Source organism: Delphinus delphis, chromosome 8 (genome assembly GCF_949987515.2).
Source record: "Delphinus delphis chromosome 8, mDelDel1.2, whole genome shotgun sequence".
NCBI classification, from domain to species: Eukaryota; Metazoa; Chordata; class Mammalia; order Artiodactyla; family Delphinidae; genus Delphinus; species Delphinus delphis.
Window position 1 is genome coordinate 100529963 of NC_082690.1, and position 12568 is coordinate 100542530.

At 45.5% G+C, this 12568-nt stretch overlaps 1 protein-coding gene across 2 annotated transcripts; it reads left to right on the forward strand.

The window, feature by feature from the left end:
- The first annotated feature begins 18 nt into the window (after positions 1-18).
- On the forward strand, positions 19-5301 carry TMEM138 (transmembrane protein 138). Of its 2 annotated transcripts, none has more exons than XM_060019002.1 (5): positions 19-153; positions 1151-1415; positions 2494-2665; positions 3972-4047; positions 4320-5301. In XM_060019002.1, exons 2-5 carry the CDS (start codon positions 1288-1290, stop codon positions 4430-4432), a joined length of 489 nt encoding a protein of 162 aa, XP_059874985.1. In that variant the 5' UTR covers positions 19-153; positions 1151-1287; the 3' UTR covers positions 4433-5301. The 2 variants fall into 2 exon arrangements, with proteins under 2 accessions (XP_059874985.1, XP_059874986.1); XM_060019003.1 differs by having other exon boundaries at positions 52-153; positions 1148-1415.
- The last annotated feature ends 7267 nt before the right edge of the window (positions 5302-12568 follow it).

A 12568-nucleotide genomic window follows, 5' to 3' on the forward strand; every position in this document is an offset into this window, starting at 1 on the left:
AGTTGCGAAGATTAAAGGAAATTGTCTTGGTTGACAAATTTATCATGGTGTCGGTATGTAGCTGGTAGCTATCGATATTATTTGATGAATAAGGAGATTCGGTTCAGAGAAAAGCACCTTCGTACATCCACTAAAGTGGGACTTCTCCATCAGGTGAGGTGGACGAGGTTCCGTAGCTTCTCAGAGCCTCTGTGTAAAGTGGGGTAATAAGCGTAAGAACTGCTGCTTCTCAAGATGGGTGTAGGATTAAATAAGGAAATGAATATGAAGAGTTTGTAAACCGTAACATTTTACCGATATGAATTTAATCGTTCTGTAACACTTCGAAGCATTTTGAAATTTGTTCATAGATTTGATCCAGCTGGAGGGGGTCACAGGACACCCCCAAAGCAGCTTCTGGGTCTTGGAATAAATGAAAATAAAAGCCCAGCTCCCCTTACCTGGTGCCACTGTGTTGCTACCGTAACCGTCAACGTTAGGAGAGCACTGTTTCCTCTCAGCTTTTTCTGCCTGCACCACTTCCCGCTTCTCCTATGCCAGCGTTTGTTTTTCCCATGTAGTTACATATAAACCTGTCAGTTATGTAAGAGGCAGCTTTGTGCAGTAGTTAAGAGCACAGACTCTGGACCAAGACTGCCTAGATCTGAATGCTAGCTCTGCTACTTATTAGCAATGTGAACTTGGACAAGTTATTTTACCTCCCTGGGCCTCAATTGTCCCCTCTGTAAAATGGGGAGAGTAATAGTGTGTCTTCTACCTCAAGGGTTATTGAGAGATTTAAGTAACGTTAGCACTTAGAATTGTAAGCAATATTGTAAGTGATATACAAAGGTTTTGCTGCTGCAGTTAGTAATAGAATTAGTATTGTTACATGACCAGACAGTCACTGTGTGTAGTATCCCTAGATTCCTTTGGACTCAAAAGAGCTGTACATCTAGAGGGTTCCAGTCATGGAAAAAGGTTTGAGGGGGAGGGTCCCTGGAAGGAGTGACTAGTTGGGGTTTTTCTGTTGTTGTTGGTTTTGTTCGTTGATGTTTCCCAAGCACCTAGAATGGTGCCTGGTACATAATAAGTCCTTGGTAAATATGTATTAATGAATTTCTAACCTCCTTTTTTTTTTTTTTTTTTTTTTTTTTTTTTGCATCAGTAGGCCCTTGTCTGAGAGCAAGGGAAACAGCTCTGATTCTGAGGAACTATAGCTTCTCCCTCAGTGCCTGGGAGAGTACTAGGACTGCTTTCTGGGAACTGTGGAATGTGCCCTTGGGGGCCCAAGATAGCACAAGGAAGATGCTCCAGACCAGTAACTATAGCCTGGTGCTCTCCCTGCAGTTCCTGCTGCTGTCCTATGACCTCTTTGTCAATTCCTTCTCGGAGCTACTCCGAATGGCTCCCGTCATACAGCTGGTGCTCTTCATGTAAGTTCAGTGGGTGGGACAGCTCAACCCAAGCAGTCTGAAGTCCCCGACAATCATAATTTAGCATTTTAAAGTTATTAATAGAGAAATATCAGGGAGAATAAAATTGCACTTTGTCCTGGGTACTCCATGGTCCATAGACATGTCATGGTCCATAGACATGGGCTGTTTTGATATACTTCTTCTAACAAGGGTTTGGGACACAGGGAGCAGTGCACATTGAAAATGAGGGCCAGATTGCTGACACTGTCATTTTCTCTATCTTCGAGTAGAAATATTGTCTTACGGTGCCATGAAAGAGGGTTACAAAATGTCAAGTAGGGCTTCCCTGGTGGCGCAGTGGTTGAGAGTCCACCTGCCGATGCAGGGGACACGGGTTCGTGCCCCGGTCCGGGAAGATCCCACATGCCACGGAGCGGCTGGGCCCGTGAGCCGTGGCCGCTGAGCCTGCGCGTCCGGAGCCTGTGCTCCACAACGGGAGAGACCACAATAGTGAGAGGCCCGCGTATCGCAAAAAAAAAAAAAAAAAAAAAAAAGGTAATTTCAAATAGTAATAAATGTTATACAATGGATATAAGGTACCTGGGGTGGGGAGGGAAAGGCTACTTTAGGTAGTGGGGTGAAAGAAAAGTCTTTTTGAAGAGGGGACATTTGCACTGAGACATGAGACATGAATGGCACTAAGGCAGCCAGGCGTGCACAGATGAGGGAAGGTGCATTGCTGTCTTGCTAGAGGAAAACGTCTGACAGGACCAGGTTATGTGACAGACAGGGCTGGCATTTTCTGGATACAGGGAGGAAACTAGCTGCTTCTCACAGGTGCCTGGGAGCTTTGTTGAGTGGGGAGTGTCAGCAGGAAAGCCTTGTCCATAGACTGCCACTCAACTGATGGGGCCAGCGGGTAGTTTTAGCTTCGTGTCATTTGGGGTCCAAAACCCAAACTACCTCTGGGGGGGTTTCAGAGGACTATATATAACAAGGAAGGACAGACTCCATGGTGTCCCTTAGGACTCAGGGCTGGCTCTTGGGTCCTCCCCAGGCCTCCATTTGGCCGTCCTTTCGTTTTCTGTGTCTGCAGCATCCAGGATATTGCAGTCCTCTTCAACATCATCATCATTTTCCTCATGTTCTTCAACACCTTCGTCTTCCAGGCTGGCCTCGTCAACCTCCTCTTCCATAAGTTCAAAGGGACCATCATCCTGACAGCTGTGTACTTCACTCTCAGCATCTCCCTTCATGTCTGGGTCATGGTAAGAGTGAGGCTCTGAGTCCTTAAAGGGCTAGGAATGTTTTTCTGTGGGAACCCAGAATCTCTGGGTGTTTATATCTCAGAGTCCTTGATAAGGAACAGAAGAAATGAATGTGGTCCAGCCTGAAGCTGGACACGTGAGAATTTCATAAGGCACTTTTATCTAACCTTATATGTTGAAGAACAGCCTTATCCAAGAGTCCAGGGACACTTCTGGAACATTCAATTCACTTTTGCCCCAAAAGGCCTGCCAGGGCTAAAACAGGAAGTTGAATCTGTTTCATCGTTAGCTGTTTGGGCAGGTGAGTGTTGGTACAGCATATTCTTAGGCATCAGTGTCCCGTGGGAAATAGGCAGGCGTGCCGCTGGCCCTTCAGTGCTGCATGCCCTCTGACGCATCCCCATCACTTACACTAGGAAAACCGACCCCCAAGATGCCTCCCTTTGGTTCTAACATAGGCCTCAGAGCAGATCTAGTTTTCATGGTTTCAGATTTGTTTTTTTGTTGTTGTTGTTTTGGCCACATGGCATGGCTTGGTGGGATCTTAGTTCCCTGAGCAGGGATTGAACCCCTGCCCCCTGCAGTGGAAGCACGGAGTCCTAACCACTGGACCGCCAGGGAATTCCCTCAGATTTCTTCTGCTTCACAAATTCTTCCATCCCTTTGGGTATTTCATGTGCTTCTCATGTACTCATTTTATGGAACATATTAAAACCTCAGGGTTCTCTAGTCATTTCTTTACTAAAGGTGCCTTCTCAGACCAAACGTCCCGTTAGGTTGCCCTTGTGATTCCACAGAGAGAACTAGAGCTCACAGGGAAGAAGCAGAGCAGTGCCGAAATCTCAAGGTGCTTCCCGGAGAGGATTGTCTCTGCTCTGGTTCCTGGAGCCAAAATAGTCCTGGCTTTGTACTGTGAAGCTGTTAATCTGATTAAACCCTGAGTGTACCAAGCCTTTATCTGACAGGAACTGAGCCTGAGATTTCCAAGGCAAGACAGTGACCATGCTGAACTCCTGAGATGATGTGTATCATTTCTCCTCGGCAAAGGCTACGGGATGAAATGGAATAAATGGCTTAGTTCAAACTTCCTCCCTCAGAGTTACAAGAATTTTCCCTCTGTAGCAAAAAAAAAAAAAAGGGAACTTGAAGTTCCTTTGAAAAGCACTCCTCGGGCTTGTGGAAAGAAAGAATGGGGGTGCATTAGCCTGATATTAAACCAGGTGGCATCTCTGCAGCTAACCAAGTTGGAGATGTGAGGGCCTCATCTAGCCGTTCACATTTCTCTGTGTGCTCATATCTCCTTCAGAACTTACGCTGGAAAAACTCCAACCGCTTTGTCTGGACAGATGGACTTCAAACGTTATTTGTATTCCAGAGACTAGGTAAGGACCAGAGCATCCTCAGGCCTCACTTTGGTCCCACCTGTGGCTCTGGCAGCCAGGGCCTTGATCCTGGCTTCCCAGCCCATCACAAGCAGCGTGGGATGAGTGGGACAGCCACACCAAGAGCAGGAGAGACCACTGCCCTCTGCCCTTCCTGGGAGTCACTGGGAAATCATGAGGCAGGGCCCCTCAGCCTCGTCCGGTTATGTTCTTACCCTGAAACAAATACTCAGGAGCATCCCTGAGGCTTCTTTTCTGTTTATTATCCACAGCGGCAGTGTTATACTGTTACTTCTACAAACAGACAGCTGTGAGACTGGGTGATCCTCGCTTCTATCAGGACTCCTTATGGCTGCGCAAGGAGTTCATGCAAGTCCGAAGGTGACCGCTTCTTGTCACACTGATGGATGCCTTTCCTTCCTGACAGAAGCCACATTTGGGGCTCTGCAGAGGGGATGGTCAGCCCTGTGCACTAGGAAGCAGCTTGACATTTCTAGGACAGGCCCAGGCCAGTTGTGTTCAGCAGTTGAGAAGGAAGCTCCTCCCTCTAGCAAATGAAAGTGTTCCCTAATACAGACTCCCGTACATCATCCCTTCCCGGCCTCCTGCCGCAGTCCTGCCCCCTTTCCTTTCCTGTTCTCTACCCCTCTTCCTCACAGAGGGCTCTGTGCTTTATCCTGGGGAAGCTTTCCACTGAGCCCAGTACAGGAGGAACTCCCAGCCCCTGTTGCGTTTGCACTACACACTGATGACTGAAGGATGCAAAGTGACTTTTCTGGGCTCCTGACTGATCACACCTCAGACATTTAGATTTTATACGCAAGGTACTTTTTCTACATTTTATAAATAGGAAGTAAATTCTTTACCATAAATGATGGCGTCTCTGCCTCACTAGATCTCTTTGTGGTTAAGAGACATGCCAAGTCCTAGCCTTAGCATCTACTTGGTCCAGTGGCAGATGGAGCCACAGAGCAAATACGGATATTTACTGAATCCCACTGTGAGGACAAGGTGAAATTCGGGATGTAATGTGATGCCCCACCCCCATCCCTGGAGTTCCAGACTTCTGTGTTTTATTCAGTCTCTCCCCCTGTCAGAGCCCTAAATTGCCTTCAGAAGAGTAAAAAGGTTCCCTAGACTCTTTTGGCAAAAGAAAAGTTTGTGTGCCCATAGTATCAGTTTTCTACTGCCAGAATAATGTTGTGTAACAGACCCAGCACCAACCTTCAGTGGCATGTAACAATAAACAGTTCCATGGCTCTTGAGTCTTGGGGTTCAGCTGATCTGTCTGGGTTTGGGTAATTTTTGCTGGGCTTGCACATGTGTCTGTGGTCAGCTGTGGGTCAGCCAGGCAGGTGTGATGATCTTGAGATCCTTGATTCTTGGCTAACTTAGGCTGGCCTCAGCTGGACTGACTCTGCTTCACATGACTTATCCTCCAGCAGACTTGCCTGGGTCTGTTTATAGACAGTGGCAGGGGAGCAGGAGAACAAGCCCTAGGGTGCAATCCCATTTCAAGCCTCTACTTGTATTGTGTCTCCAGACTCCCATAGGTCAAAGCAAGTCATGTGACTGAGCCCAGTGTCTGGGAAAGTGCTACAGAGTTTCCTGGCAAAAGACATGGATACAAAAAAAAAAAAAAGGACATGGATACAGAGAGGGCCATTAATTCAGTCAGTCTACCCCCACCCAAGAAAGTTGCTCTGTGAAACTCATTATTTGGAGATACTCTAGCCCAGGAGTTAGCAAACTTTCTGTAAAAGGCCAAATAGTAAATATTTTAGATTTTGAGGGCTGTGTGGCCTCTGCTGCAATTACTCAACTCCGACATCTTGTAGCATGAAAGCAGCCAGAGATGATACATAAATGAATGACCTATGTCACAAAATATTTTTCTTTTGGTTTTTTTTTCAACCATGTGAATATGTAAATTTAATCTTAACTTGAGGACCATATAAAACAGGCTAGATTTGCCCCCAGGCCATAGTATGCTGACCCCTGGTTTAGAAGGCTGGAATGAAGTTCTGGGGAAAGAGAGACTAGTTAATCAGCCATGCTGTCCAGATTTATCAGATATTTTTTTAAAAAGGTACAGTGTTCAAAGAAAATACCTAAGATCCCATATCCTATAATTGGAAGAAGCGATCTAAAAAGTCCTAACAAAGCTACTGTCTATACTTAACTATACCTTCATCTGTACAAAAAAATGACAATAGCCCAATTTTTAAAATATTTTCATAAAAGCTCTTAATAGGAATATTATAATCCCCTTTGTTCATCACAATCCCTGAAAGGCAATTTTCTGTGTCCCAGAAGGAATCAGGGCTAGGCCGTCCTCTGTAGTCTGCAGCTAGTGAGTACAAGCAAGTGCCTGTTTCCTCACTCACGGTATAAATGGAACTTTGTGGCCCCAGGAGTCTCGGGGCAGGGGTGGTGTTCCTTCCTTCCTCTCTCCTCCCTCCCTCTCTTCCTTTCTTTCTTTTCCTTAATAGTTAATACATTCATGTGGTACAAAATTCAAGTTATAAAAAGTTTTATGCAGTTATTCTTCCCACGGCTATATCTCAACCACCGAGTTCCTTCTCCCTCCCCTCCTTGACAATCTACATTTACTTAACATACCTCTTACAGACAACAGAACATTTCAGAAACATTTTTACAAAAGGAAAAACTTGCCATATCCAACCCCAGTTATTTATTTCAAATCTTGGACAGTATGTATTCATATTCTATACACAGTTGTGATTATGGGGAATAAGCCATAACATAGTTTGCTTTTTTTTTCACTTAGCAGTAGGAGTATATTTTTAAGTTGTGATATAAATTGACTGCTTGGGGACAGTCAGTTTTCAAAGATCAGAGGAAGAAAATAAACACTTTAAAAGTGCTTAGAGACTTCTAGTAGCATGGAGTTGCTTCTGGCTGCCCAATGCTCTACTCGAGAACTAGAAAAACCATATAAAATATAAAAATTGTCTTTATAAAAGGCCTTAGAGAATTCCTGAAGGAAAGAGGATTAAAGGGCCTAAATTTTTGAAGTAGAGCGAATCATAGAGACGTGAGCTGACAGTTTGCAGCACATTTTCCTGTGGGAGCATTTGCTGACTCGGGGTTTGAGCAAGAGGCTGAGAATCCAAGCATGGCCCAGACAAGAGGGTTGCAGCCGGGGACCAGAGAAGCCAGCTGAGCTTAGTGCTCTCGTGACACTGGAGGAGCAAAGCTGGGGACTGGAAGAGCCTTAAAAACAACACATTTTCTGTTCAAGATACTTAACAAATTCTGCAGCTGTGTAGGGCCAGAGGCTATGGAAAGCTAAGCCTCAAACCTCTGAAAAGCAGAATCGAATTTTTGGCACACTTATTGTGCTGATGATTAGAATTCAGAACCCACCGGGGAGGGGGCTGGTGAACACACAGGGCTTTCAGTTGCAGGCTCAGGGGGGCTCCTTACTAGGAGCAAGGTGAAACAGGTAGACTGAGGCTTATCATACTCACAATGTAGCCACAGACCATGTAGTCCCTGAGTGGGTTAAGGTGATCGGCCCCCATTCCATTTGCGTAGCAGAGGAAAGAGTGGAAGAAAAAACATCTAGAGATGCTCTAATTTTTTTATACACAATTTCTGGATCTACTAGCAAGTCAAGAGATATTATTTAAAACCATAGCAAAAGTAGAAAATAGAAACAGGTGAGCCAAATATTGGAGAAAGTTGACAAGGAGTTTAAACTATGATTGATATGCTCAAGGAATAGAGGGAAATATGAAGGAAATAGATTAAATATTTAAACTACACCTAGGGACTTCTCATAATGGCTAAGATGCTTGGGAATGACCCCTCCACAAACAACAACTGTAAAACCTGGACATAATACGAAAAACAGCTACTACAGACACTGGAGAATGAAGGGAAGCAGAAAGTTTGGTGGGGAGTTCACACTCAGAAGAGGATTGTGCAGAGAAAGCTCCCTGTTTTTGCTGCTTGTAACTTAGCAGCTGACAAAGTGGTAGGTACAATAGGCTGGTGGAAAATCACAGTTCGAGTACTGAGCCAGGGCAGCTGAAGCCCCTGGAGGGAAAGATGGGAGTCTCAGAAGGGAAGAGCCAGAGAGAGGGGAGTCCCCAAGTTCTGTCTGCCCACATCTCTGCCCAAACTCTGGACCACAAATGAGCCAATCAGACTCAAGGCAGCTCAGCTAAAGACTGAACATCTAAACTAAGATTGGAGCTGCCACCCCATAAGTGTGATTTGCACTGTATACCCACCCAAGCTAATTGCCTAATAAAAGAACCATCACTCTTTGGAGACAAATAATAGAAACCAGAGTCTCCACAGTTTAACATTGAAAACTGACACCAACACTGAGGTGATCCAGATACTGGAATTAACATACCAGGTTATTAAAGCAGCAATGAAAGTATGTTCTCTGTGAGTAAGAAGATAGGCAAGCTACCTACCTGAGCATAGAAACAAATGACTTGAAAGATAGAAACGCCGGAAATAAAAGTCACAGTAACTGAAAATTTTTAAATTAAATGGATGGATTTAACAGCAAAAGAGGTGATTACAGAATGGGTCAATGAACTAGAAGATAAACCAATAGAAATTACCCATGCTGTAGGACAAAGGAAAAAAGGATTTTTAAAAAGGACTCACAGACCAGTTAGATAAGGTCAAACAGTCTGACAGATATGTGATTGGAGTCCTAGGAAGAGAGCAGAAATAAATATTTAAAAAACAGTCAAAACTTTCCCAAATTTGATGAAAGAAATTTACAGATTTTAGATACTCCACAAAGCCACCTTGAATAACACCGAAAGGCCACGTCTAGGAACGTGATCCTCAAAATTACTGAAAGCTAAAGATGAAGAGCGAATCTTGAAAGCAAGAGAAAAACAACACACCACATACAGAGGAGCAGCCATCAACAGCTGCCTTCTCCCCGGAAATCAGAGGCCAGAGGACAGTGTAGCAACATCTCTAAAATGCTACAAGAAAACGAAGGTCAACTCAGAAATCTAAATTTACCAAAAATATACTTCAAGAAAGAAGTTGAAATAAAGACGTTTTCAGATAAAACTAAGAGAATTCATTGCCAACAATCCTACGCTGTAAGAGAAATGTTAAAGGGGTTATTTGGCTTGAAGGGGAGTGATAACAGAGGGAAACTCAGATCCTCAGAAAGAGATGGAGCACATCAGAAATAGTATCTGAGTAAATATAAAGACCATTTTTAAATGTTTTTCCTATTAATTTTTTTATAATACATATGAATATAAGATGCAAATTTTTTTTCAAGTACACAGAATATTCGGTATAAGCCGCATGCTGAGCCATGAAACAATTCTCAGTACATTTAAAGGAATAAATTAAAAGGATAAAGAGTATGTTCTTTGACAATAATGGAATTGAGTTAGAAATTAGTAACAATAAGATAGCTCGGTGGTTCAGTCGAAGTCCAATCAGGAGATAGAACCACCCAGTAATTTAAACATGGCAGGGTTAATATATAGAATCATTAAGTTATAAGAGGAGAACTATAAAGATGTAAAGAGAACTCTAAAAGGGTTCCTGAGGCCTGAGGAACCAAGGTCCCCCACCCCCAAGGCTGGGGTTCAGACCTCATGGCAGCCTACTGGGTGGTGGACAGGTTCACTGGCTTGCCCAGGCCAGAGCTGGTTCACAGTTGCCAGGCAAGAAACAACCCTCGAGGACACAGGCAAGCGTAGGGACACAACCTACAGGCACCAAGCCCAGAGCACACAGTTTCCACATAGGGAGGATCCCAGGAAACAACCCTCCAGGGCACAGGTGAGCCAAGGCTGTTGGGCAGGTGCACCAAAAGAGTGGGAGTGCCCTGTGTGCGCAAGGCCTGGAGTGTGTGATGTCCACGCAGGGCATGGGGGACCATGAGAATCTACCCTCTGGGGAGAAAAGCCAAGGTTGGTGAGCAGACACATGGAACTGGGGCACCGCTGTGCGTACACGCTGTCCATGCCTGGAGGGCTTTGGGAAGAACAATCCAGGGCATAGATAAGGCTGAGGGGGCAAGTGCACAGAGGTAGGGAGTTGCCACGGGTGCAAGGCCTGGAACATGCAGTATCCTTGACAGGAGGGCCACAGCAAAGTGGTCACCGGGTGTGAACCAGGTTTGCGAGGTTGCCGAGGGAGCGCCTCTCTTGGCATGTGGCTGGAGGAGAGCACCACCCGATATTCTAGATGTCCCCTTACACAGGGCACTTGCACCCCTAATAGACCACAGCGCGTGAGCAAGGAAAAGCACACCAGAGCTCACTGGAGCCAGGAAGACAAGCCCTTTCGTTCCTTCAGTATCCCTCCAGCACCCTCTACTGATAGAGAGTGCTCACTGTAAGGGAGAAATGCTGATTCCAGTACCGCTATCACAGGACAGGTTCTGCAGGTGAATGTGGAACTAATGTCCATCTTTTTTCATGCACCATTCTACACATATTTGAACTTCTGTATTAATTACTCCACAAACTTTGTCGTGGTCCCACTAAATGTTCTATTACCTAAAGATTAAATTATAAAGTTGGGGCTTCCTTGGTAGCGCAGTGGTTAAGAATCCACCGGCCAATGCAGGGGACACGGGGTCGAGCCCTGGTCTGGGAAGATCCCACATGCCACAGAGCAACTAAGCCCATGCGCCACACCTACTGAGCCTGCACTCTAGAGCCCGTGAGCCACAACTATTGAGCCCATATGCCACAACTGCTGAGCCCATGTGCCACAACTACTGAAGCCCGTGTGCCTAGAGCCTGTGCTCCACAACGAGAGAAGCCACTGCAATGAGAAGCCTGCACACTGCAACGAAGAGCAGCCCCCGCTTGCCGCAACTAGAGAAAGCCTACATGCAGCAATGAAGACCCAACGCAGCCAAATATACATAAGTAAAATATAAATAAATTTATTTAAAAAAATTACAAAGTTGACCTCCAACAAATTGTAAATAGAGAGGTAAAAAGGAGAAATGGTCAGTATATACAAATAAACACATGCATACAAGAAGCAAAGAAACATACACAAAGCTACCACAGCCCTCGTTTTTGTAATTGGTCATTTTTTTAACCGTTCACAAGGTCATAGTTAATATCCATGGCTTTCTTCTTCAGTTGCCCATTCCATATTTCCTTTGCCCTCAGCTAGAGCTTCTGCTGCTGCTCCGGGATCTTTAACTGGTAGAGCGACCCAAAACCCCATTCCTAAGTGATCTGAGTCCTACTTCTGGGGACGGCCATGGATTTACTAATAGGTGCCCCAGAGAATCCTCTGGGTTCCAGACAGTCCTCCTTGCCTCCATTGTGTAGCAGCAGCCCAATTTCCCCTTGGGACTCAGATCAGTCATTCCAACCAGTAGGTTGGAACCTCCTCCCCTTTTTGGGGGGGTGCATTGGTTTAGTGGCATAAGGACCCCAAATTGGCCAGGTGGCAATCTCATTTTCCAATTCAGTGGTACCATTGTTGTGTCCCCTTATGGAGTATTACTCACTTGGGAACTAAGATCTCCAAATCAGCAGGCTCAAATTTCTCAGGATAAGAGGCAAAAACTCTGTGGGTGCGTTATTAGGTATAATAGTGAGAGGAGTCATTCCTCTCCCACCCCTTGATTCCTGGACCCATGTGTGCTGGCCAGGGGGTTGACAGCACCATATAATAGTCTCTGATTTGAAGACATACTTCATTCTGCAAATTAGAAGCCCCATCCTTTCAGGGTGTTGTCTCCCAACTGGTACCATGACTGAGCCTTCAGTAAACGATTCTACTTTTCAATTAAACCACCTTATTCCAGGTGAGGTATAAGCCCATTGCCACACTTCCTTTGCTGTGAAATGAGGATCTTGATCAGATGCAATGCTGTGCAGAATGCCCTGAGGAGCACAGCATGTCTCTGTTGGGAGGACCCCAGGAAACTTCACTTTTATGAAGTGACCCAAGGCTGGTGGGCGGGTTACAGAGGAACTGGGGCACTGCCGCAGAGGCAGAGTCTGGAGAGTGTGGTGTCCACACCAGAAAATCCCTGGGAAACAACCCTTTGGGGTGCAGCTGGTGGGCAGGGGTACATAGGGGATCAGGATGCTGCTGCAGGTGTGAGGCAGAGGCAAGGTGATCACCTAAGAGACCAGTGAGCCCCACACCCCCTTGACATGCAGCTGGGGCAGAGCACCAGTGGAAGTCCCCACACACAGGCACCTCTGATAGACTGTGCAGCAGGAGCAAGAAAAATCAAAACACAGCACGCTGGAACCAGGAAGAAAAGCCCCTTTCTTCCTGCAGTGTTCGTCCAGCGCCCTTACTGACAGAGCCTAACATTGTGCTCGCTGTAACGGAGAAACGCTTCCAGTCTAGTCCATTAGCACAGAATAGGTGCGGAAGTGTTTATCCGGAGCTGAGGAGCAATACGTTGGTAACTGCCACGCTAGGAAACCATTACATACTTACAAGTTAAATAATACGCTTGTAAATAACCATCGATCAAAGAAGAAACCATAAGAGAAATTAGGAA